General features: G+C 44.5%; 1 protein-coding gene, 1 long non-coding RNA gene and 2 other non-coding genes across 4 annotated transcripts; 2 read left to right on the top strand and 2 right to left on the bottom strand.

Moving 5' to 3' along the window:
- Window positions 1-525: 525 nt before the first annotated feature.
- Window positions 526-598, top strand: trnak-uuu (transfer RNA lysine (anticodon UUU)). The gene has a single exon. It is a non-coding gene; the product is annotated as a tRNA-Lys (tRNA).
- Window positions 599-2,095: 1,497 nt separating this feature from the next.
- Window positions 2,096-2,178, bottom strand: trnal-cag (transfer RNA leucine (anticodon CAG)). Its single transcript has one exon. It is a non-coding gene; the product is annotated as a tRNA-Leu (tRNA).
- A 468-nt stretch (window positions 2,179-2,646) lies between these two features.
- Window positions 2,647-14,575, top strand: LOC135242480 (uncharacterized). Its single transcript, XR_010326367.1, has 3 exons — window positions 2,647-3,154; window positions 8,542-8,657; window positions 13,393-14,575. It is a non-coding gene; the product is annotated as an uncharacterized LOC135242480 (long non-coding RNA).
- On the bottom strand, window positions 3,180-24,321 carry LOC135242479 (guanine nucleotide-binding protein G(o) subunit alpha-like). The gene is made up of 8 exons (XM_064313534.1): window positions 23,537-24,321; window positions 23,355-23,397; window positions 13,366-13,507; window positions 9,291-9,451; window positions 8,908-9,036; window positions 8,521-8,650; window positions 7,262-7,415; window positions 3,180-5,461 (listed from the first exon to the last, which is right to left on the bottom strand). Exons 1-8 carry the CDS (start codon window positions 23,652-23,654, stop codon window positions 5,274-5,276), a joined length of 1,065 nt encoding a protein of 354 aa, XP_064169604.1. The 5' UTR covers window positions 23,655-24,321; the 3' UTR covers window positions 3,180-5,273.
- Between the last annotated feature and the right edge of the window lie 1,745 nt (window positions 24,322-26,066).

The raw sequence follows: 26,066 nt of genomic DNA on the forward strand, positions 1-26,066 counted from the left end.
AAATATGTATAAAGGTTTGTATAATAGTTGGGGACACTTTTGTAAATAAAACACCCCACTTGGATTGCGCAAGTTTGAGTCTCATCTCCAAAGTCCACTGTTAAATCCGCCAACCAACCATCCTTGTAACAAGCCCTATGACTCAAATGAATAAAACAGGAAGAAAGGGTGGAAGCCATTGTGTTTTAAGTCTTGGGCCTGACATCACAGTGGAGAAATGACTGGTTCCTTGCAGAGCCTGCTGTTTTTTCATAAACTGCAATTTTTTCATATAAGAAGAGTACAGCAGGAAATGAAGAGCTGAACCCGATGTGATTTGAACATGCAACCTTCTGATCTGGAGTCAGACACGCTACCATTGCGTAGGAGGTCAAAAGGAATGGCCACCTTCTGTGAATTGACCACATTAGCATATTATTATGAATGAACAACTCCCCAATGGCAAATATCAGTGATTATGAATGTGTTATTCATCTCCCAGTATAGATCAGACTCCTGATCCCATGAATTCAACTCCCAGAAAGAGCCCGGATAGCTCAGTCGGTAGAGCATCAGACTTTTAATCTGAGGGTCCAGGGTTCAAGTCCCTGTTCGGGCGAAATAATTTACAGTGCTTGATCCAAAATAACACTGTGTTCTGACCACAGACTATGGTTTTAACTCATAATGCACTAGTTTCAAATCAGCAATACAATGAAAATTTACTGATTGTGAATATTTCTGTGTCCCAATGTGGAACCCTCTCCAGAATCAATGGGCTCATTTAAATAGCTTGTTCTTACTCCTTGCATCCCGATATGGATCCCTGTCCATTTTTATGGGGCCATTCCAACTGCTTATTTTCACTCTTTGCATCTCTTCCTTATATCTTTTCCTTGCCCCTTTGTACTACCCACCAGTGGATGCAGGGAGATATGCAAGGATGAGATACGAGAATAGAGGAATCGAGACAGGATCGATTAAACTAGTGGAATATCCTTGCCCAGACGAGTGTCATTTAGATGCCACGTCAATTACAGGTGTGGAAAATGTGAGATGTACGCTGTGTAAAAGCTGGGCATTTACAATTATAATAATGTTGTTCAAGCACCTGCTTTGTACTCTTATCCCAGAACAAAATGTACCAATAATGTGTCAGCTAACAAAATGTCCAGTTCTGCCTTTGTGTACATGTCTGATCCGTTCTAATAGATCAGAACACCCCTGTTTGCGCTCCAACATCTATAGCAAGTCTATCCCAAACCTACAGGTCAATTTCAAGGACATTTTATTTTCTTACAGTGTTTGCTAGGTAATTTGATTAGCTATAAACGACAGCAAATGGCCACTGTTCAATCCAGACAGCTAGCTACAAAGGGCCATTCAAAGAAATTAAATGCATAAAACAGCTCAATTAATAAACTAATATAAAAAAAGGCTATTCGTGTTGTGGCTAATGTAAATTAAGAACAGTTCCTCAGATTACATCGTCTACCGTAATTTAAACCGGTGGGCGTAGTTGGCTACTTTGTTTGAAGCTGAAAGATATTAACTAAGGTAACTAGCTAGCTAAACATTGTTAAAATTAATATTTATGTACAGTTGGTAAGGTTACCGTACTTATCCGTAGCTAGCCAGCAAGCTGGAAAGGTAAATTCGCTTGTGGTAACTTTTTCCCAGTTATACAGGGAATTTTGCGGTTATCTTTGCCTTCCGACGCAGGGAAATAAAACCGAATAGTGTCTTATTTTTGGTAAATTCTTGGTAGCAATACGCACACACTGATTGGCTATCTCCCTCAATTATTGGTAACGAACGTGAATTTTATTGGATTTCAAGACCAGTAATTCCAGAGAGTCCGACTTCCTTGTCATAGCCTCCTCGTTTAGAATTCCACTTCTTACGTTCTTTTTTGATAGTTCTGATTCGTTTTGTAAGTACACGATTAAACAGACTCGAAAACAAGTAACACTTAGTTAAAATAGCCTGTATTCCAGACATCAGTGTTCACCAACCCTTTTCCTGCAGATTTACTGTCCTCTGGGTTTTCACCTATCCCAAATTCATCGAAATGTTTTTTTCGTTAAAACAACGGAAAGCATAGAAAAAGGTCAGTTGTCAGAAGTGGGATTCGAACCCACGCCTCCAGAGGAGACTGCGACCTGAACGCAGCGCCTTAGACCGCTCGGCCATCCTGACTACTACAAATAGTTAGTTTCATGGCTTCTACTCAATAAAGCACAGACATGGTTTATGAATAAGGGGCGATTTACGATAAAGATCTGTCTGTTTGTGTGTCTCTCATTTAACAGTGAAAGACATTGAACTGTTGGTATGATGCATTTAGGGACCGGTATCGTGAGCAGACAGTGAGCTGTGTAATTTACTCTCTACATATGCTACGTTAATAGTTAGCTAGACGTAATGAGTTGCAACCAAGATATTCTCTAGATATCGTCTAACGTAACATGTTTGACCAAACTACACTGCACAAAATAAAGAGCATATTTTCTATATATAAAGTATATATAAAACAATTCATAATACCATCTTACTCTTTGTTAGAATTTATAGATCCATTTATTAGTGCAGAGCATGACAGTGCCGTTCATTGTGTACCCACTCTGACCTCTAGTGGCAAAAAAAGACAACAAATTGGTTGTTCTATTTCAGCCCATCTCTTACAATAGGCATCTCAAACTCAGATCATGGGGGCCCTTGTATCTGCTGGTTGCGTACCTGCGCCTAAGTGCTTTATTTAAGTCACTGATTGGCTAAATTGGCTGCTGATTGAAAGAAGATTGTGCTGAAAACCAGCGGGTACTGTGGCCATCCAGGACTGAAGTTTGAGATGCCAGCCTAACAAAGAGTATCGCCTACCGGTAGCTACAGGTAGCTGACAATGTTGTGCCTCTGATTGGCAGATTGTTTGGTGAGCCATCTGCGAGGCTGTTTGTGCTTGCCTCCAACTTTAATGTCTCTGCGGTTGTTTTAGAGCTGTCTTTGTGCGCATGCAATATCGGTCCTGTAGTAGAAGTGAACACGGCACTTCCAGGCAAAAATCAGAAGGGTCCCATGGAAGCTGTGGCTTTTAATTTGACAACAACATTGGAAACCCACACAAGGAGGAGGGGCCTGGAGCTCAGATTTGTTTACCGTGAGAACAGGGGAGCAGGTAAGAACAAGACCCCGACAGAGGATGTCATTATGTACAAGATTCTTTATTCAGAGCCGGAGAGGTCTCTCGGACAGTGAGTGAGAGCTGTGCTTTTCTATGTACCTGCCAGGTGTGTGCCAGTTCAAGTTACAAAACTAACTAAGAGAAAGCTCGTTAACCTGTGCAGCCGTTGAGCGCAAAACGCGTTAACCTGTACAGCTCACGTGGCGCAAAATTAAGCTGTACAGGCACGCAGCGCGAAACCTGCTAACCTGTTCAGACACACGGCGCACAATAGCGTTAACCTGTGCAACCGCACCGCTCAAAGTGCGTGAACTGTAACCCTGTACAGCCGCACATCGCCAAGTGTGTCAACCTGTCAGGCTACGCGATGCACAACAGCGTGAACCCATACAGCTGTGCAGGCCGCAGCATGTTAACTTGTACAGACGCGCGGTGTAGTGTGTTAACTTGTACAGACGCGCGGAGTAAAGTGTGTTTACCTGTGTCCGGACGCGCGGTGCAAAGCAGCACGTTTACTTGCGCAGCCGCACGACGTTCAGGTCCGTCCCAAATCCCAAATATTTCAGGTCCTGACACACTCCAATATGACTATTCTTTCCACGTCACATTTCCCAGTAAGTACAGACTTGGGTCAGGGAGACAGATAAAGCAACAGGGCCAACTGAGACACGCACAGGAGGAGATAAAATCATCTTCAGCTACAATGCACAGAATGCACAGAAGACCGACCCTTACAGCATTATTATTACTATAATAATAATAACAATAACAATAATGATGTCTGTCTCCCCTGCCAGTGTCTTTTCTCTTTTTTTATTAGCTTTTATTAATTTTTCTTTTTTTTTTCCTTTTTTTTGGTGGATTTTGAGTTTTTGGAGCACTATTTTGCTTATACTTGTTTTTAAAAAAAGCAGGCGAATCATGCTATGTGTGGAACAGGATCAATAGGAGATGTACACAACTAAAAACAGGAAGTAAAGAAGTGAAAGATTATGATGGGAGGTGTGTGTCTATGTGTGTATGTGTGTGTTTGTTTGCGCGTGCGTATATGTATGTGAACATGTGAGCGAGACCGAGAGAGTGTGTATCAGCGTGTGTGCGTGTGTGGGTGTATTTGTGTGAAAATGTGAGTGACCGAGTGGGTGTGTGCATCAACATGTACATGTATGAGTGTGTGTGCATGTATGAGTGTATTTGTGACAGAGCGTGTGTGTGTGTGTGTATGTGTGTTACATCTATCATGGACATGAAGCTGGTGTGTACTTACATCAGTAAGTAATGACCTTTACCAATGACAATAAAAAATTACAAGTCATTACATGATAATATTTAAACAGATTTTCAGTAACCTAGTGATTCTAGTGCTATTCCCACACATGCCATTTTCAGGCTGGCACAGATAGGACACTTTTCTGAAATTTCATTGGCTAATAGGCCTCATAACAGTACAGAGCGCTAAGGCCTGCCCTCGAAGGGGCATGGCCAATAGCAAGACCTGCCTCAGAGACAGGGTGGCACCTGGGAGACCCCTTTTGGCTGATCCACAAGAGAACACAAAGCATGCTAGGAAATGCAGATCTGAGCATCACCAGGAGATGAGCCGAACAAATTTGGAAATCTGCACTTATTATCCCGGCTAATTACCATCCTCTTTCTCAACCAAAACGTGTCCAGGTCAACATATCCACATATTCATATTCATATAATAAATTACATACAATTAACAGTTAAACATTTAAAAATTTAAATGAAGACACATTTCTTTATGTAAAACAAAAATGTGCTGTTTTTTTTTTTTTTTTTTTGTAAAGACACAGTGAGAAGAGGGTGACAAACAGACCAACCAAAAAAAAAAAATGCTAAAAGGGTTTCTATAAGAAATCCGCTGTTGGCAGCTCTTAGAGACAAACTTAAAAAATTGAATAAAATATACTTATATATACACACATACACACAGACATACCTGCACATACACACACACACGCACACACGCATATACGTACACACACACGTGTGTGTGCATGTATATGTACCTGTTAAGAACCCTCATTCTTGTTAACCAACTTGCACTTCAGTACCAAAATGACGGCCATAGAGTAAGAGCAAGTGTTCATTAGTACAGGCCACACCCCCGCAGGTTGTTGGCGATGATGATGTCGGTCACGGCGTCGAACACCACCTGGATGTTGCCCGTGTCCGTGGCGCAGGTCAAGTGACAGTAGATTTCTTTGTTGGGGGAGCGGTTTTTGCTCTCAAACTGTGATTGGATGTAAGCTGCTGCGTCATCGTAGGTGTTGGGGCCTGGGCGAGGCAAAGGTACAGGAGGATGAGAGAACAGAAAAACAATATGAGAGAGAGAGAGAGAGAGAGAGAGTACTGCTGAAGCTCAGCTAAACTACTTCTGTACTGTTAATGTTACTGTTTTTATTGTTGTTGCCAGAAGGTTAAACATATGTACATTTGATTAGCTGTAGCAGTATGTACATTAGATATGTATCATGCCAATAAAGGACAAGGGAAAGAGGGAGAGTAGGAGCAAAAATATGAAAGAGATACAGATCTGTGGTCATACAAATTTACGTGTGTATTTTTTGCCATAGTCCGACATGTCGGGTCAATTGTAGCGTGCATAGCTGGAGTTTAATGTTTCAGTTCCGCTACCCAAACTCAATGTTAGGATTGCACAGAAACTAACTACCACTGACTGCAGCATGCTTTGCTGGAGTTTAAACCTCTGTTTTAAACCACTAGACAGCTGCATTACAACTGGAACAGCTATGCAAATCTGTGAAATAAGGATCGGCTCTTCCAGTTGTAATACAGTTCTGTGGTCTTTCGGGTTTAAACCTCAGCGAAGCACACTGCTGTTGACCCGTTGTATTTAGTTGCTTCTCCAGTCAGTGTTCATGTTGCTCTTTTTAGCCAACCACGTGGGCATTGCGTTAAAATTGTTGCTGTGTGCATATTTTATAACAGGTATTGTGTCTCTGAGTGGTGGTACTGTAGTTACCATTGTTTATCTGCGTGTTGTGGTACAGGCGTTGCTGTTGTCTCTGTGTGTTGTGGTACAGGCGTTGCTGTTGTCTCTGTGTGTTGTGGTACAGGCGTTGCTGTTGTCTTGGTGTGTGTTGTGGTACAGGTGTTGCTGTTGTCTTGTGTGTGTGGGTACAGGTTGCTGTTGTCTCTGTGTGTTGTGGTACAGGCGTTGCTGTTGTCTCTGTGTGTTGTGGTACAGGCGTTGATGTTGTCTCTGTGTGTTGTGGTACAGGCGTTGCTGTTGTCTCTGTGTGTTGTGGACAGGTTGCTGTTGTCTCTGTGTGTTGTGGCACAGGTGTTGCTGTTGTCTCTGTGTGTTGTGGTACAGGTGTTGCTGTTGTCTCTGTGTGTTGTGGTACAGGTGTTGCTGTTGTCTCTGTGTGTGTTGTGGTACAGGCGTTGCTGTTGTCTGTGTGTGTGTTGTGGTACAGGCGTTGCTGTTGTCTCTGTGTGTTGTGGTACAGGTGTTGCTGTTGTCTCTGTGTTGTGGTACAGGTGTTGCTGTTGTCTCTGTGTGTTGTGGTACAGGCGTTGCTGTTGTCTCTGTGTGTGTTGTGGTACAGGCGTTGCTGTTGTCTCTGTGTGTGTTGTGGTACAGGCGTTGCTGTTGTCTCTGTGTGTGTTGTGGTACAGGTGTTGCTGTTGTGTCTGTGTGTGTTGTGGTACAGGCGTTGCTGTTGTCTCTGTGTGTGTTGTGGTACAGGTGTTGCTGTTGTCTCTGTGTGTTGTGGTACAGGCGTTGCTGTTGTCACTGTGTGTGTTGTGGTACAGGCGTTGCTGTTGTCACTGTGTGTGTTGTGGTACAGGCATTGCTGTTGTCACTGTGTGTGTTGTGGTACAGGTGTTGCTGTTGTCTCTGTGTGTTGTGGTACAGGCGTTGCTGTTGTCTCTCTGTGTGTTGTGGTACAGGCGTTGATGTTGTCTCGGTGTGTGTTGTGGTACAGGTGTTGCTGTTCTCTCTGTGTGTTATGGTACCGGTGTTGTCACTGTGTGTACCTGCATTCACCTGTACTTACAGCACCCTGTCTGAGTGTTAACGGTTGCTGGGAGTAACGATGCTCTTACCTGTGTACTCAGGGAAACAGATGTTCAGTGCGGACTTTTTAATCTTTTCAGCAAACAGATCTTTCTTATTTAGGAAGAGGATGATGGAGGTGTCGATGAAGAATTTGTTGTTACAGATGGAATCGAAGAGCATGAGAGACTCGTGCATGCGATTCTGTGGAGGGGAAAAAAGAAGCAGGAGAGGAAAGAGGGAAGATGAAGAGGAGGAGACAGAGAGCGAGAGACAGACAGACAGACAGAGCGGAAAGATTAGCCTCAGGAAACAAAAAGCGGGAAGCGGGAACAGAGCACCGGCACGGCCAGGCGTCAGGCGTTTCCGACAGGAACCGCTCGTGGGGCGGAGCCACTGAGCTTAACCAATCAAAATGTCTCTCGCCTCAACGGCGAAGACTTTGATTGCTGGACGCGGCGTTAGCCTGGCTCACCCGGCGGCCCCACAGCGTCAGAGCGGGGGGCCAGCTTTCGTTAGCGTCGCTTCTGTTTGATGCGGGTTACCGCTGCAGGCAGCGCTAAGGCGTGGCTACGACGGCTCGAGCCCTTTCTGAGAGGGGCTGCAGGAGAGGGCCGCTCTGGGACTTCAGCGTCTGAGGACACGCGAGAGGAAAGCCGGCCGGTGCTTTCAGGTCTCTGCGTTTCGGGGGGGGGGAAACGCCTGCCCTGAGAGAGCAGGGGTGCATCCCGAAGGTCTGGGATCGAACCCTGACCGCGGCGGTGCTATTTTTAGCCCAGCAGATCTGCTCCACAGGGCTTCGCCCAGGGAGGGGGGAGTTCAGTCAGCAGGAACTCATCCCCCGCCCCCCCCACCCCCAACTGGTGGATCATAAGACCCACTCTTCTATAGGAGTCTGCATGCTTGTTTCAGCACTGCTTGTGCTTACTTTTGTATTCAACACAGCAGAATATATGGTTCTTGAGATTAAGACCAGAGACTCTTGTCCCCAAACAAAAACTGTGTGTGTTTGTGTCTGTGTGTGTGCGTTGTATGTGTGTGTGTGTATGCATGCGTGCGTGTTTGTTTGCGTTGTGTGTGTGTGTGTATGCATGCATGCATGCGTGTGTGTGTGTTTGTATTGTGTGTATGTGTGTGTGTATGCATGCATGCATGCGTGTGTGTTTGCGTTGTGTGTGTGTGTGTATGCATGCATGCATGTGTGTGTGTGTTTGCGTTGTGTGTATGTGTGTATGCATGCATGCATGCGTGTGTGTTTGCGTTGTGTGTGTGTGTGTGTGTGTGTGTGTATGCGTGGGTCTGTACTCACTGTGGTCTCGTCTTCGTGCAGGACTTGGTCATACCCACTCAAGGCCACGCAGAAGATGATGGCCGTCACATCCTCAAAGCAGTGGATCCACTTCTTCCTCTCTGACCTTTGACCTCCCACATCAAACAGCCTGGCAGGTAAGCAAGCCAACACTGTCTTACAGCACCATACACCTTCACACGCCACTGTTATGTCATACGCTACACTCTCATACAACACTGCACAATCTAACACTGCACTATACTGTCATACAGTTCTACACATTCACGTAACAAGATTTTACACACTGACACAACACCAGCACATTGATATAAGCGCAGTGTGTACAACACAATATACCGAGTACCCCAGAATGCATCAGTGGCTTGTGTGGACAGAGTGGCTCACCTGAAATGTAAATTCTTGAAAGTGAAGTGCGTTTCTACGATTCCTGTGGTCTTGACTCGGGTCCTGAGAATGTCCTGCTCTGTAGGCTGGTAATCTGCCGCTCCAATGCGATCCAGGCTGTCAAGGTAACTGCAAAAAGAGAGCGAAATGAACAGACCCGGCCCCATGGAGCCCCACTGTAATAAGCCCCGCCCCATGGAGCCCCACTGTAATAAGCCCCGCCCCATGGAGCCCCACTGTAATAAGCCCCGCCCCATGGAGCCCCACTGTAATAAGCCCCACCCCATGGAGCCCCACAGTAATAAGCCCCGCCCCACTGTACTGTGCTATATAGTTGACATTCCATGGCCATTCCTGGCATGACAGGTAGGGGGCGCACTCACTATTGGGCGGAGTCGTTGAGCTGGTATTCACGCGCGCGGCTGAAGCACTCCTGCATGCCGGAATCGGACCAGAGGCGGATCATGGCGCCGAGGAGCTCGGGGGAGTAGGGCTCCGTGTCCTCCATGCGGCTCACCACGTCGCACACCATCTTAGCGTCTGCCTGCGGCGGGGAGAGCTGAGGTCAGGGGCATTCTGGGATAGCTGAGGTCAGGAGCATTCTGGGAGAGCTGGGGTCAGGGGCATTCTGGGAGAGCTGAGGTCAGGGGCATTCTGGGAGAGCTGGGGTCAGGGGCATTCTGGGAGAGCTGAGGTCAGGGGCATTCTGGGAGTCATGATTAAACCACCACAGATTACATCACACCCCAAACCCTTCAGCATCTCCTACACTATGTCGCTGGGTGAAGTTAGAACATATTGCAACAGATAGCACAAGAAACTACAGACTCACTGTGTGCATTTACCTTTTTTCAAAATGTTGCCTTCAGTCATGGTGAAAAAATGTAAATATTGATATTATTTCATACCAGCAAAGATATAACGAGATGTGCAGCAGGGGAGTCCAGTCTTATCCAGAAAGGGCCAATGTGGTTGCAGGTTTTTCCCCCCCGCTCAGCAGGAGGACACATGATTCTACTTATAAAGGTCTTGATGTGCTTCAGAGGAGAGGAATGCTTTGTCAGAGATAGAAATGATGCCCAAAGAATTGTGCTGTAATGGAAATGAGATTTTTTCTTAAGGTACCAGCAGGGGGAGCAGTTTGTCTGTGTAAGCTCTCCTGTCCTCTTATCCCCTCTGACTACACCAGGAGCCAAAGGCCTTCACTGTACCTCACTTTAGTTCTGACTTGCAGCTGCCACTTCTACTGCTGCTTCACAGAGAGCAGGAAGCAACAAGGGATGAGAATGGACTGATTTCTTACAACAGTGATGTCACTTCCTTCTGATAAGAAAGCAATCCATCAGAATGGTTCCCGTACACCCAGACCAATCAGAATCATTCACTCGCGCGAACCCAAGATAAATCAGAACCTTCATTTACACCCAAGACGAATCAGAATGCTTCACATACTGTCAAGACCAATCAGAATACTGTACTTACATCCAGACCAATCCGAATGCCTTACTTACACCCAGACTAATTAGAGTGCTTTCACTTCCATCACTTCCATTTAGACCAATCAGAATGCTTCACATCTTTCATGATCTGATGCAGGTAGTGAACAGGCAAAAGGGAGCTGATCAGATACGGGTGTGTGGGTAGTGAGGAGGGTAAAAGCTGCTATTTATTTTTCAGAGGTGTGCGTTAGTGCCCTCTGCTGGAGCAGTGTTGTAATGACATCTGCCCCTCAGCAAACAGCGAGCACGCATAAGGACGTGAAGCGGCATGTATACTGCAACATGCTATGCTAGCGCATTTCATCATAGACGGCAACAGTGACAACTTCATATAAGCAAATGAAGGATTGAATCGTTCAGCAACTACAACATTACAAGGCCCCATGTCACCAGTAAACAATCTATATGCAGGTTTTCATTACTTTTTAAACCATCTTGTATCAGATTTGTGTACCAAATACAACAACCAGGATGACGTTATCCATCCTAGGCTGGCCAGTCTCTTGGGACTTGCCAAAACAATCGTGCCTATGGAGTTTTTACTCAATGTGCTTGACATTGGTTGCAGGTTGTCTTAGCTAGGCTACCGATGACAGACTTTCTGTCACAGAAAGAGTTTCGGGAATTGTAAGTGCCATTTTTAAATCTCGGATAAGTCTTATTTTTAAATTGACAGATCACTACAGACAGCCAGTCGGTGGCATGAGAACGGTCCAATTGAGGAAATTTTGTCCTCAATGTTAAAAATGTTAAAAAGGAGACATTATGGAAGACGGTGTTTTAAACGATCTATAAACACAAAATGAGACATTTTAATTGTTTACATTCCCTTGAGTTCAGCACATATATGTAAACCCAGAAAGTCATACTTTGAACCCAGACATAAATGGTACACAGTTTGCTTATGTTTAGCTTTCGCCGCTCTGTTTAATAGGTAGGAGTGTACTACCGAAAGTGAGTGAGCTGAGCGAGTGTTTGTGCTTAAGCCCCTGCAGAGAGGGCGTGTGTGTGTGTGTGTGTTTATGTGTGTGTGTGTAGCCTGCAGTGATGTGTGTGTTTTTGTGCACCCTGTAGTGTGTGTGTGTGTGTGTGTGTTTATGTGTGTGTGTGGCCTGCAGTGATGTGTGTTTTTGTGCACCCTGTAGTGTGTGTGTGTGTGTGTGTGTGCGCCCTGCAGTGAATGTGTGTGTGTGTGTGTGTGTGTGAGAGTGAGTGAGTGTGTGTACGCGCCCTGCAGTGATGCTGCTACTGCTATTTCCTGCCCTGCTGAATTATAGATCAGAGAATTCCCCACCCATTATACCCAGAGTAGCGTGTATGTGAGTGTTAGTATACATGTGTTACCTTATGATAATCTGCATACGTGTGTGTTAGCATGTTAGCTACGCTTACACTTATATGAGGGACAGGAAATGGAACTGGACATGGCAGGAAGTAATTTTTAAAAAAATCTCTCATTTTATACTGTTTCTGTCTTTTCTTTTCAAGTGAGAGAAAGAGAGAGAAAGCAAGCCAAAGACAGCGAGCAAGGGAGAGAAAGAAAGAAATAGAGAAAGCAAGTGAGAGAGAGAAAGAAATGGGGAAAGAGAGGTAGAGAGCGAGTGAGAAAGAAATAGAGAGTAAGAGATTGAGAGAGAGCGTGAGAGAGAGATAGAGAGCGAGTGAGAGAGAAAGAAATAGAGAGTAAGAGATTGACAGAGAGAGAGATAGAGAGAGAGAGAAAGAGAGAAATAGAGAGCAAGAGATAGAGTGTGAGAGAGAGATAGAGAGTAAGAGATAGAGACTGAGAGAGAGATAGACAGAGAGTGTAAGAGATAGAGATTGAGAGAGAGATGGAGAGAGAGTGTAAGAGATAGAGATAGAGAGAGAGTGTAAGAGATAGAGATAGAGATAGAGAGAGAGAGAGCGAGAGAGAGAGAGCGCAGGTGAACACCCCTTCAGAGCGGAGTCTGGAGAGCAGAAGCGCAGGGCTGGGTGGGATCGGGGGGCATGGAGATGAAAAGGCCAGCGGAGATGAAAAGAGAGGCTCACAGTCTCGGGGTCCCGCTGGCTCCGGCTCTTTTAAGCCCCCATTAGAGCCGCCTGGGGGGCAGCGGGCTGTGATTAGGCTCTAAATGCCACCCAGGCCCCCCCCGCCTGCCGCGGGGGGGCTCCGCGCCGCCCCAAAGGCCACCGCGCCGGCTGCTGCTCGTCCCGGGACCCCGATTCCGCCGGGACGGGCCCGGGAAGCGGCGCGGCGCGCGTCCGCCACGGCCCCCGTGTTCCGTTTTCCCGTCCCCCCCTCGGGGCCGCGGTCCGTTCTTGGGGGCCAGACATCACACCATGCGCACTCGGTGCTTCCCCATTGCCGCTCGGTCGTAACGCTGCCTCTTATCATCACTTATATATCTTCTGCATAAACGGCTGCATGCTGGTCACCGTCGGCGACCATGACGCAGGGAGGATGGGTTCCCCCTTGAGCCTGGTCTCCTTCCAGTTTCCTCTCTGCCCAGGAGTTCTTGCCACTGTTGCCTTAGGCTTGCTCCTGGGGTTTAGGTAGGCTTCCTGCCACGTATTTGACAACTGTTGTAGAATACGCCATATAATAATTGAATTTATGATTTGATTGATTGATTGCATGTGCCAGTGAGGTAGAGATGGGAGAAGGCGGTACACACAGCAGGAACCGATATGGCCCCCCTGCCACTGTTCACAGCCTTTTGTCAGGTAGCCATATATGTGCAACAGCATGAGAAAAGCCTTAGAATGGAAGCTCTCGAATGATCCGATGATGCTCACAGGACTCAAGTCACACGTGCCCCTGGTTCTTTAAGGTTGTCATCACACATGTGCGCGTGTGTGAGCGGGTGTGACTATGAGCGTGTGTATCGGTAGGTGGTAGGTATCTTGTGCCCTCTGTGTGCTCTGTGTTTCTGTGTGTGTGTGTGTGTGCGCGCGTGCGCAAGTGTGTGTGACTCACTTTCCTCCCCTTGTCTCCGTACTCCAGTCCCAGTGTGTCCATGGCTCGGATGATGGCCGCCAGGGACTGGATGGTGTTGCTGTAGACCACGGGCTTGTACTGCTTCACATCGTCGCCAGAGAAACCGTCCTCATGGATGATTCTGCACACACACACACACACACACACACACTGTCACAGCGCATCCCTGATCCCTCTGCCCAAAAGCATTCCTCTCATCTTTATCTCTGTTCCTCCTCTCATCTCTCTTTCTCTCAGACATTTCGTATTTGTGATATTGGTACATCTCTTGGAACGTGGAGAGAAACATTAACTGACTTTGGTGTGGCTTAAGTGTGAGGTGCTGTGGAAGGTCTGGAGAAATACCTGGCATAGTCATACATCTGTCAGTCAGCTGCTGTTTCCATATCGATGTCCAATCAAATTTATCCTGGACAAAAACACCTACAACTGGCGTGTAGAACACCCACCAGGGCTGTGTCAGAAACAGCCTCCGAACTACTCTGTCCTCAAAATATATGCTGTCTACTAAACATACTGCCTACTGTTTAGTGTATACTTTGTAGTACACAATGGAGAGCATGTGGAAAAATATCCTCCACACTATTTTCCAGCGGCACTGTGGAAGTGTAAGACGTCCCGCCCTTGTAGTAAAAAGGCCCCGCCTCTTCCTCTCTGATGTATGGGACCCAAACATGGCTCCACCTCTTCAGAGGTGTGGGACCTCCTAAAAAGTATGGTTTACTTTCTGGAAAGTGTGCTCCCAGATGCACTCAGTGAAACCCAGAGATCATCCAGGGATTTTAAATACCCTACATTTAGAGAAAATTTCTCCCACTTAACAACTTTTTCTTCCAGTGTACAAAACATATACTCAATAGTAGGCAAGTCAGCTGTTTTGGACAAGGCCATGGATAATTTACTCAAGGAAAAGGGTAATCACATAACTAAACTGACCCACACGCAAGGACTATGAAATATTGTTGCAATAGTGTTATCCCAGTAAAGTTTCCCCTGAGCCGTATGAACACATAGACTTGCCCCGACCCCATCTGAACTACAAATTAGAACTGAGCCAGAGGTTTGGTGCCGGCACATCAGCGGAAAACCTTAGCGCTCAGCGTGGAACGGCGCTGTCTAGCTCACCCCCCAGGATGAGCCTTAAGAGCTGCAGCTCTCTGGATACCGGCTGAATTTATTTTAGGAATTTTTTAAAAAATCCATCCTTCCCGTCCAATCAAAATCAGCCTTTGCTGACCCGGTCTTGTGTTTTGGTGAACATACACACAAGTAAATCATCTGCCCAAGACAAGAGAATAGTGGGGGGGGGGTGGGGGTAGGGGGGTGGAGCACTGGAAAAGAACTCACCGTTTAAGTCACCCCCCACCCCCACCAAGAGGGACAGCCACTGCATGTAAAACCAGCACACGTGTTCTTTTACAGAATGGAATTTTTTGTTTGTTTGTTTAATGTATTCCAATTGCGATTCTCTGGGTTTTTAAGGAAATTTGAGTCTGCTTATAGTCTATTTAAAAATGTCAGTCCTTGGGTGTTTTTAGAATTTTGATTATGTTTGGCATGGGTCAATGGTCAAAATCTGTGTCTTTTAAAGAAACGGGTTTTATGGAACTGAAATTTATATGCAACAAGGACAATTTCACTCGGGGACGAGGAGGCGCATGTCCAATGCAATATGAGTGACTCAGAGGCAGTTATGGTAAATGGAATGTGTGTGTCAGGAAATCTGAAACCTGATTATGACTGTGATGGACAGTCTTGATTCATATTTCAAATATTATTTCAGCAATGAAACTCCTGTGGACAGGAGCAGACCTATGTGTTACGTGTCTTTTGATAATGTCAGAGAAACATGAAATAATCTATATTTGATGCCAATGCTGATGACAGTGATTATAATGATTGATGGGGGGGGGGGGGGAGCGTTCAGAATGGTTTTATTTCACCATTAAATGCTGGCTAGTTCATAATGAAACTCAATAGAAAAGTAGTGGAGGAAAAGTTGTCCTGGAATATGCCACTAGAGGGACTAGAGAGCAGAAAATAATCCAATAGTATTTGAGTACAGCTGCGGGCTGTTAGACGTTTGAATCGCGAAAAACTTTTACAAATCTGAGATATTCTCGTCCGAGTTCTCTAAAAAGCAAACCCGGTCTTTAGTTAATGTATGACTCAGTTATATCTCTAAAATTGAAAAGGCAACGAAAAACTATAAGTCGAGAAGGCAGCATTGATAAATTAGTGGAAGTCGGAATTTATTGTGTCAAGACGTGGAAGCAATAGTATTTGTCAACATGGTGATGCTTCAGTTTCCCAGTTCAAAATGTCCAATTTACAGTTAGATTTTTCACTAGGAGAGGAACTAACAGCTGTAAAACTGAAATGACTCAAGCAAGAGAAAAACGACATCACCGTTTTTTTCAACGTCAGAACGAGCCAAAAGATAACGACAGCATGGAATTTGTGTAGGTAAAGTGTTCTGATGAGCTGCAGGTGTCAGTTTGAGACAAGTTAAGACGTCGTGGACTTCGAAATTGGTGGGACATCTCAAAACTCACAAGACGTAGGCCTAGGCTACCATTTCAGTGTTTACTTCAACATACCGATGAGAAACATCCTTCTCTGCACTCTCAAACATGAAATGTCGGAATCGAAATCGTCCGCAGCACGCAACAGAAACCCTGTTTCCAGTACTGACGAGACCAAGCTTCACAACTCACAAATCCAGTAGAGTCAGGTAATTAAATCCATATCGATGTAATACAATGTGTTTATTTTTGCTGAATATCATTTGTCACGGTATAATTCTATGTCAGTTTAAAAAGCCAGGCGAGAAAAAGTTTTTTTTTTTTTCATACGGCTCTTTCAAATAGAGTTGTGCCAAAGTGGATCCTGAGTTGACCAAGACTGAGGTACCTCTGTATTTATGAATCTTCCCTATGGGAGAATAATGGCTTTTTTAATGCAGGTGCAAGCTGCAGGTCAAGGTTAGTGCAGCTTGCAAATGTTGCCTTGATGTGGGGTTAACTGTCAACTTTCTAAAAACATTAAGGACTGTCTTGATTTACAAACTATAAAATCGCATAATTTCACTTAATGGAAAAGTGATGGGAGATGGTGCAGTATAAAGACTGTGTGGGAGACTGCGCATGTGGGCATGCCTGTATCTGCAGGGGTGTATGTGGGTGTGTCTGTATCTGCAGGGGTGTAGGTGGGTGTGTCTGTATCTGCAGGGGTGTAGGTGGGCGTGTCTGTATCTGCAGGGGTGTGGGTGGGCATGTCTGTATCTGCAGGGGTGTATGTGGGCGTGTCTATCTAGTTTCTATATCTTCTGGGGTGTATGTGGGCTTGTCTGTATCTGCAGGGGTGTAGGTGGGCGTGTCTATCTGCAGGGGTGTAGGTGGACGTGTCTGTATCTGCAGGGGTGTATGTGGGCGTGTCTGTATCTGCAGGCGTGTATGTGGGCATGTCTATCTCTAGTTTCTATATCTTCTGGGGTGTAGGTGGGCGTGTCTATATCTTCTGGGGTGTAGGTGGGCGTGTCTATATCTTCTGGGGCGTAGGTGGGCGTGTCTATATCTTCTGGGGCGTAGGTGGGCGTGTCTATATCTCCAGGGGTGTAGGTGGGCTTATCTGCAGGTGTGTTGATAATCCGTTTTGCGAAATGGAGTCACACTTTCAGCTGGCCCTTACAGAGGTCATCCAGACTTTCCCCTGACTGATGGCTGAAGCTGAGCAGGGCTAGGCTTGGTTAGCACATGGATGGGAGACCCCCTACAAAAACAATACAATATCCTGCCTTATAGCTGATTGGCTAAAAGGTCTGTCATGCTGATTGGCTAGCTGACTATAAAAGTCCCTTGCATTTCATCTCTGCTTCGTTTCACCTGCTTCGTCATCTAAATAAAGGCATGAATTAGCCTAATACACAGCGGCCGACTGCCCAAACAGCCTTCTGTACTAAGATAAACTAGCATTATGAATACCTCTTCCATCCAGTCCCCTGCATTTTATGTGCCTTTAATATCACTGGCTACTTTTAAATATTAATAAGAAATTACATTTAAAATCTTGAGTGTTGTTTAATTCAAGGAGTCACGCCTGTTGTTATTCATAAAGCAATCCACGCTGTGTTGCCTAGTTTCATTGTTTTCCAGTGCGTACAGTATTGCACAGACGAGCTGTCCGTCTGCGCCACAAAGGTCCTCTCCCTGTCCTCCAATCTTTTTCAATTCAAACAGCCTTTGGTTTGAAATAATTAATGAGTCGTCTATCTATGACCCTCTCTGCAGTCTCCTGTCTGAATAAAGCGAAAGATATAAAAGGAGAGCGGGCTGTATGCTCTCCTATTAAAATAGCAACAATGATAATAATTTTGCTTATCAATGTTTAGCAATTGCATCATAAAGAGCAACTCCTTTTGTAACTCAGTAACTCACAACAAGCTTTTGAAAGCAGGCAAGAGTAGGTTTGGCTACACTAAAGCCGATTTTGTGAACAGATTTCGTACATAGGCAGATTCATACTATATTGCAAAAAAATAAAGCACGATAAAAAGTCAGGGACACAACATTATTATTAATCTCTGAATCACAAAATCAGTGGGCTTAGTGTGCTGGCCAACGGACATGATCAAATATAAAATCAGAAAAATACAATCTCTAATTGGTATTCAAAGGCAAAAGGGCATTTCCACATATAGCATCCATTCAGCCATCTCAACCTGATTAAACTACAAACATAAATACAAAATGATCTGCCTAGGATAACACTACTTTGCAGATGCGAGAAAAATAACTTCTCAATATCCAGCTAACATTTCCATTTCTCTTGAAATGGAAGCACATCTATGTATCATCTGTCTCGCTGTCTGTCTACTGGTTGTCCATGTGCGACGTACTGAATTAAATTATTACGCAAAGTGTTGAATTGTGTTGAATTAAGTTTAACTGAAAAAAATATTCCTGCAATGTCTATTGTTCAAGTTGTCAATTCAAAGTGGCCTCCCTGTCGACATTTGGCGAACATTAGTCGACGCTTACCTTCGTGAGCAAATGCCAACTTTGTTCCGTTCAGCCAGTAAAGCTCACTAACATTTGCTCACATGCTGACAAGGTAAGGTAACCCACAGGGAACCAAAATGGCTGCCAAAGGGAGCTAGCTATATCATGCGAACAACCAAAGAACGTGGACCTGACAGGCTGGCGCAGAAGGCCCAGTCCGGCGATCGTTTGTTTGAAGATGGGCTAGTGGCAGTGAACCACTTCTCAAAATTATATCGGGGGGCCAATACCTGTCCCCTGCTGCCCAGCTGCGTTTGACCATGGGGGCAGGCCCATGCACCGCCCTGTTAGCGGGTTAATGCAGGAAGTAACCTTTGACCTCTTTCCGCACTGACGGGGGCCCATATAAGACGCAGCGGAGCTCGTGAGGCCGCGGCTCGTAGGCTGCCGACCGTCAGGCCATCTGGAACCTTCCGTCAGCGGGGCAGCTGCCAGATTGACAGATTAGCGGGCAGTCGAAGTAGCCCTGGAAAGCGACCTATCGCCGGCCGTTAGCGATAGCGGCTCGGATGCTGCCCTCTTAATACGCCGCTATCGGGCATTTATCCGTTACGTAATAGCGGCCGGCCAAGCCCGGACCTGACGTCCCAGGAAAACCCTTCTGCGTTGGCGACGCTGGCGGAGGAAGAATATGTCAGAATAGCGGCAGCTCCTGTTAGCGGATCACGTGACCCCGTCGAGAGGCCCGATGGACGCGTTTGACGTACCCGCCGATGCGCGAAGCTGGCCTTTCGCCGCTAACTGCCCTGTGTTCCGTCACATCTCCCCTGCCAGACCAAAGGCAGCGGTGGCGAGCGTGTAGCCGCCATTTTGCTTTTTAACAGTTATTTGGTGACTTTCAGTCCTCTACAATGACAAGCATATAAAACGTACATTTTTTAAAAATCTGTAAAAAGAAGAGGCGGGTTATCAGTGTTTCTGTCTTTGAAGGTCATGATATCAAAGCGTTAAGTCACTGACCAGTTCTGAGCCAAGTTGAGACTGTTGTGCCGACTGACTGTGCTTCTCGTTCATGAGCGCTTGTGGAGTTAACACCTGCAGGAACGAGCCAGGTAGCATCACAGGCATTTAGCAGACACTCCATATCCGGAGTGACTTACACAGCTTTACATTTTTACACAGTATCCGGTTACACAGCTGGATGAATACCGAATCAATGCAAGTGAATACTTTGCTCGAGGGTTCGAGCTCGAGCAGCGGAAATCAAACCTGCGGCCTTTAGGTTACGAGCCCGGTTCCCTAACCATTAGCCTATACTGCACCACCCCATATAGAGAATCAAAGACTGTACGATAGAACTGGCATTTGCGTTCTACACATTTGATTTGTTCTTCAAGGAACTTCCCTCACAAATGATGGAAGTTTTCCTTGCTGATTCACTGTCCCTTAATGTCGTTAGTTACTCCTCCGTTGCAGATTAATATTCTGCTCTGGCTCCGCAGGGGCACAGCAAAGGATTCAAACACAGATTTTCCTAAATATTCAGTAAAGTTGCAAAAAATAAATAAATAAATAAAAATTGACAATGTATTACAACAATGTTTTTCAGCTCAAACAGTAAGATGCGTTTCTGTCAAACAGCTCACAAATTTCTTACGGTCGTCATTTCTTACCCTTCGTCTAGATTTAAATCCAAGTTTAAACAAAAAAGTGTCAATCCAAGCTGGGCGATTAGAAATGGCTTGCAAAGGAAAATGGCACTGCAATGTGACCACGTTAATTCTTGGTGCAGAAATATTTCCAGCTCTTGCCAAAAGAACCAACTCTGAGAATTTTTGAACCTCAGAGTTTAGAACGGTGTACACATGGTTTGTTGTCATTATTTTAAAAACTTCTAATTTTACTATTTCTCTGTAAACTAAATTTCCCACTGATTCCAACGAAACTCTTGTACAACATTTCAGAATAATGCTACATGTTACATACACTGCTACATACACTGCCTAAATAATCTATCTGAATGTACATTACAGTACTGGCATTTAGCAGACACTCTTATCCAAAGAAACTTACATAACTTGTTACATTTACATTGCATCCATTTATACAGCTGGATATATACTGAAGCAATACAGGTTAAGTACCTTGCACAAAGGTGACAGTGTCCTACCTGGGAATTAAACCTGTGACCTTTATGTTAAAAGACCAGCTCCTTACCCATTATACTACACGCTCACCCCGAATGGGAATGGGATTGTAACACAAGTGTCATTTGTATACATTGCTGTCAATCAATATCTGTGCAACTACTTTATCAAATAGATTGGTGTGGTGCAACCAGGATAATTATTCAACAAAAAAGACTATAAACCACTTCCTGGCAGAGGACTGAAGTATATGTGTGTGGAAACAAATGGGTGGCCCTACTCATAAGGAACTGAACAGGATAGGTCATAGGTCATGACATCTGAAGCAGATATGCATTAGTTGATCCAATGTCCACTGAAAGACAGATCAAAAGTACCCACATAAAAAACAAATAGGGATAGGACATGAATGCTGTCACATTTTCCAGAGAAACCAGAGAAGGGCTCCACCAATCACAGAGTACTTTGGTAATAGCAACTAGACCAACACACGCAGTAATTGGTGGATAACTAGTGGCTACAATGTGCCATGCAAGGGAATTGGAAAGTGTAGCCAGAAAAAGTATCCACCAGTGACCATTGGTCTGTTTATTACCAAGGTATTCCTCGATTGGTTGCTGGCTTCTTTCAATCCCCGCGGTGACATCATGACCACCCTATCCCCGTTTCACTATCCCTGCCCGTGCCTCCATTAGCAGACGCTGGCAACTGTTCATTAAGCACGGGCGCACCTTGAGCCTTCGTTTACAGACAGCACTTTCCCCCCAGAGGCCAAGGGCTGCAGGGAGGGAGCCCAAACAAAAGGCTAATTTACTCCCTCACCGAGTAAAGCTTACAGTCTAGAAGGGAGCAAACAGACACAACTCACAGCCATTAGCATCTCTCAGAAACACAACGCACAGGAAGAGAGCAGCCAGAACACGTGTTATAACCAGAAAGGGAATATGTAATATGCATGCTGTTTACACATTATTTACACATCGATTTTTTTCAAGGCCTATATTTATTGTTGGTTATATTTTTATATTTAATTTTCATTATGTTATTTATTTGAAATGGAACTGGAATTCCTGGAACACGTTGTCTTTCAGTCCATTACTGTAAATTGATCTGCCATTTTATATAAGTCTATTGCTGTTTAAGGAGTATCAGTTTCGTTTCATTATCTTATCCATGTAATCTCACTATGACTTAGTGCACTCATGTTGTATAGTGCTTATTCATAATCGGGGCTGTTGCCAAATGCAATTTGTTATTATATTTGCATATATTTTCTCAGAATCACACATGTGTTGCATATCTAGTCAATAGCAAAGTTCAAGAATAATACAGATCATTCTTGTACATTGCAATTGCAGCTAACCATACTCTTTACCTTTTTTTCATTTACTATTAACATCACATGCAGAATTAATATTTTCACACGCATCGTGTTCAAATCCAGTAACATTTTTTATTCTCTCAGTTCTTTTTCTTCCTCCAGTTCTTATTCTCAGTCTCAATCCAAGACACGTTCCACGCACTCAGCGGCGAAAATCCACTCCAGATTCCCACTCTCACCAGCAGACCATAGTATTAGCTAGCTCCCAGAAACGAAAAGAGCCGAACGTGGTCGAAAATTAACGATTGCACATACGTTCTCGGTTGGGCGCTGTCCACCACGGCAACCGCCTGAAATGCAATGATTCTTTCAATTAGAATCACATTTAACCCTCTAATCCAACGACATAGGTTCGTTTTTTGCATTACGCTACTTGAATAGCGACTGTACATTTTTCGGTGTATAATTTAGATGGTGTCGAATTATTGTATTTTGAAGAATCTTCCATGATATGACTACGCTCCACAAAGCACTTGAGTGCAGACGTTTGCTTCATGGAGTTTCAGAAAGCCAAGCCTGCCTATCCTTCGGTCGGACATTAGTGGTGTAAACGACAATAAAAAGACTGGCAATTCCATTATATTTCGCAGAAGATTTTCTGGTCACTCTATAGCCCATTTTATTTATCAACAACACTGATTAACTGAACATCAAAACCATTTGATGCACGAATATAATTTATCCCAGTACAGAATGCGTCCATGTTGTCAGTCATTTGTGAAGGAAATACATTAGTAAATGGTGTTTGGGCAGAAACAATGTGTCTTAGACTGCAATAAACACAAAATGGTCTTATGGTAACTAGATGTTAGACGAAGACTATCTCTAGCTACAACAGTAGCCACTCTTTCTATTCAGAAAGAGTCAGCTCCTACATGGACATCAGCACAGCATAGGGATCAATATAGCCTAAATTAACTACACGATTCCTTGTCACTCGTCATACAGCAGATACGTACAAAATATAATTTATATATATGCATATATTTTTAAGGGGGCGGGGGGTCATTTATATTCATTTTAAAACATATTTTTCCTAAATTAAATCAAAACCGTCTCAGTCTTGCTAAGCCTGGCTGATACCCGCAAGGGAGGAGAGGCCCAGATCAGAGTCATAAAAGCCTGCCATTAAGCTTAATTGAAAGGTGTATTTTAATGCCACTCGGGTTCACACTGCACACACGAGCTGTCGCTGGACACGCACGCAGTCAATCACTGGTCTATGTTCAGAACCAGGCGCGTGAACAGCACTCCGCTGTCTCAGTCGCCGGTGGAAACGATTAGTAACATTTGCCTGCAGCTACAATTCAGTGTGCGAATCGCCGCTAAAGGTGATCATTCCTTGAAAATATGGCGGACATGAGTATTCGCCGACTAGGAACGGACGGGGGGATCTCAGCTCACATTAAAGGCAAGAAACACTTGAAGCCAAGCACTTACTTCATCTGTTTCACAATGGTGCTTTTGCCTGATTCTCCGGCCCCTGTTGAGATCAGAAATAAAACAGAGTAAAAGGCCGTCAGCGTTGTTTCTTTAAAAATAATTTTCCTAATAGCCTACTGCTGTGTAGACAGTGGGAATCATAGGCTACACTGAGGGTTATCCCCAAGAAATAATCTTACCGAGCAGGAGTAATTTAACGTCTTTAGCAGCAATGACTCCATCTTCTTTGAGGTTTTTCTCGATTGCTTTGCTCCTGTCCAAAGCTGCTCTCTCCTCAGCGCTCAGTGTACATCCCATCGTTAGACGAACCTCGGCTCTGCTTTCTCACCAAAATAGGCGAGCTCCCGTTTCCTCGGTTTCTTCCGTATCCCGCGGTCTCGCACTGGGTCTGCACGGCTAGCTAAAGCATGAAAACAGGCGCGTGAACAGGGCTCGTTTCTGACCCTCTCTTTCTGTCTCCCTCGAGGGGGTCGTTGTGCTCGGCACTTCTGCTGGGGTCTCTACTGGGCGGTGACGATGGCTGCCAGAGACCGCATCGTTCAGTTCACAATGGAGGAGAAGGACACAGCGCGTTAGCTCGTCTCTCACTGTCTGACGTCAGAAGCAGAACGAGCGAGCATGCTGGTCGTGCTCCGTTAGCTGCCACATATGGGAAAAAGCAACGGTGGATTTTATTTTCTTACTTTCTCACATGTATCATATATCACCACGTTGCGCCGTATTGCAGGACAGGGTTACGGGGCGCAAGCGTGGATGTATTAAAAGCAGAAGATTATGCGGCTTGTGTCAGGCGGCAGCCGATCCATTCCATACGGTGCGCTGCTGGATGCGGGCCAGGCGTAATCGCGCTGAGGCGTGGTCCAGCTGGAGTTTGGAGTTGTGTTGTTTGCAGCTAACCTCTGAAACATGGAGCTTCCCACGTTTTTCCTGATATGATGATGACGACGACGATGATTATATGAGGGCTGTACAAGAGAACAATAAAAGCAACAATAAAAACCTTGTTGATGTAAGGTTCACCAAATCTCATATGATATGCTATAATATCATGGTACAATACTTTAAAACTAAAAAATAAACAACATTAAAAAAACAACCCTTCATAAGGACTGTGTAAAATAAACATGAATCATAAACTATATTCTTTATATATACACTACATGGCCAAAAGTATGTGGACACCTGACATTCAACATCTCATCCAAAATTATGGGCATTAATATGGAGTTGGTCCACCCTTCAGTGCTATAACAGCCTCTGTTCTTCTAGGAAGGCTTTAAACTAGATGTTGGAGCATTGCTGCAGGGATTTGCTTCCATTCAGCCAGAAGAGCATTAGCGAAGTTGGGCACTCATTGGGCGATTAGGCCTGGCTCGCAGCTGGCTTTCCAATTGATCCCAAATGTGTTGGATGAGGTTGAGGTCAGGGCTCTGCGCAGACCAGTCAAGTTCTTCCACACTGGTCCTGACAAGACCATTTCTATATAGACCTTGCTCTCTCTCTCTCTCTCTCTCTCTCTCTCATATATATATATATATATATATATATATATATATATATAGTGACCTCCATAATGTTTGGGACAAAGACATATTTTTTTCTTGATTTAGCTCAGCACACAATTTTAGATTGCAATCAAACAATGCTCATGGGGTTAAAGAGCAGATTTTTTTTATTGAAGCGTATTTTAAAACATTTTGGTTTCACCATGAATAAAATAACAGCACTTTATATACATAGCCCCCAATTTCAGGGCACCATATTGTTTCGGACAAATGGCTTCACCTGTGTTTCTGTTTAGTCCGATGTGTTCATTTGTTTCTTTAGTGCTGGTATAAGAGAGCTTTCAGCAACTTGCCTTGATTCTGGGCTTTTGATTGCATTTGAAGTCTGTTATTGGTGTTTGTTAGCATAAGGACCAGAGTTGTGCCAGTGAAAGTCAAGGATGCTATTATGAGGCTGAGTAATATGAAAAAACAAACAAACAAACAAACAAAAAAACAGTCAGAGACACAGGCCTAGCTAAATCAAATGTTTAGAACACCATTAAGAAGAAAGAGAGCGCTGGTGAGCTCAGTAATTGCAAAGAGCCTGGTAGGCTAAGGAAGACCTCTCTACTATTTATAACATATGAATTGTTTGATTACAAATCTATAAATTATTGAGTACAGAGTCAAATCAAGAAAAAAATGTTTTGTCCCAAACATTATTTTTTCCGAAACTGATGTCATATCAGTGGAAGATTATGGTGCAGGATCTATGATGTTTGATGATCTTTGATGTTACGGGGTTGTTTTGCATCTACTCATCCTAGGGCTCTTATTAAGGTCAATGAAATCCTGAACTCCAGCAAGCACCAAGACATTATTGGTTTCAACATAGTTTCCCTCAGCAGGAAGCAAAACAAAGATCCCCAGCGCACCTCAAAATCAATAAAGAACTGTTTAACTGACCATAACATTATTGTTTTGCAATGGCCTTCCCAATCTTCAGACTTGAACCTGATCCAGAATTTTGTTTGAGTAGAAGAGGGCAGATACATTCACCAATGTTATGGTTATACACTTTGTTGTACGTCGCTCTGGATAAGAGCGTCTGCCAAATGCCTGTAATGTAATGTAATGTAAAAAAAACACCATAGAAGACGGTTCAGTAGTGGTATTGTTGCAATGAGAGGATTGCACAAAGTACTGAAAATCAAGGTGTGAA

The sequence above is a fragment of the Anguilla rostrata genome, chromosome 16, assembly GCF_018555375.3.
Source record: "Anguilla rostrata isolate EN2019 chromosome 16, ASM1855537v3, whole genome shotgun sequence".
Taxonomy (NCBI): domain Eukaryota; kingdom Metazoa; phylum Chordata; class Actinopteri; order Anguilliformes; family Anguillidae; genus Anguilla; species Anguilla rostrata.

Bases quoted from the DNA above. Each gene is read 5' to 3' on its own strand.
- LOC135242479 (XM_064313534.1), bottom strand. From the start codon at position 23,654: ATGGGATGTACACTGAGCGCTGAGGAGAGAGCAGCTTTGGACAGGAGC. The intron at 23,398-23,536 runs GTAAGATTATTT...TGATCTCAACAG, and splicing joins CGTTAAATTACTCCTGCTCG to GGGCCGGAGAATCAGGCAAA. The intron at 7,416-8,520 runs GTGAGTACAGAC...TCCCCTCCACAG, and splicing joins TGCACGAAGACGAGACCACA to AATCGCATGCACGAGTCTCT.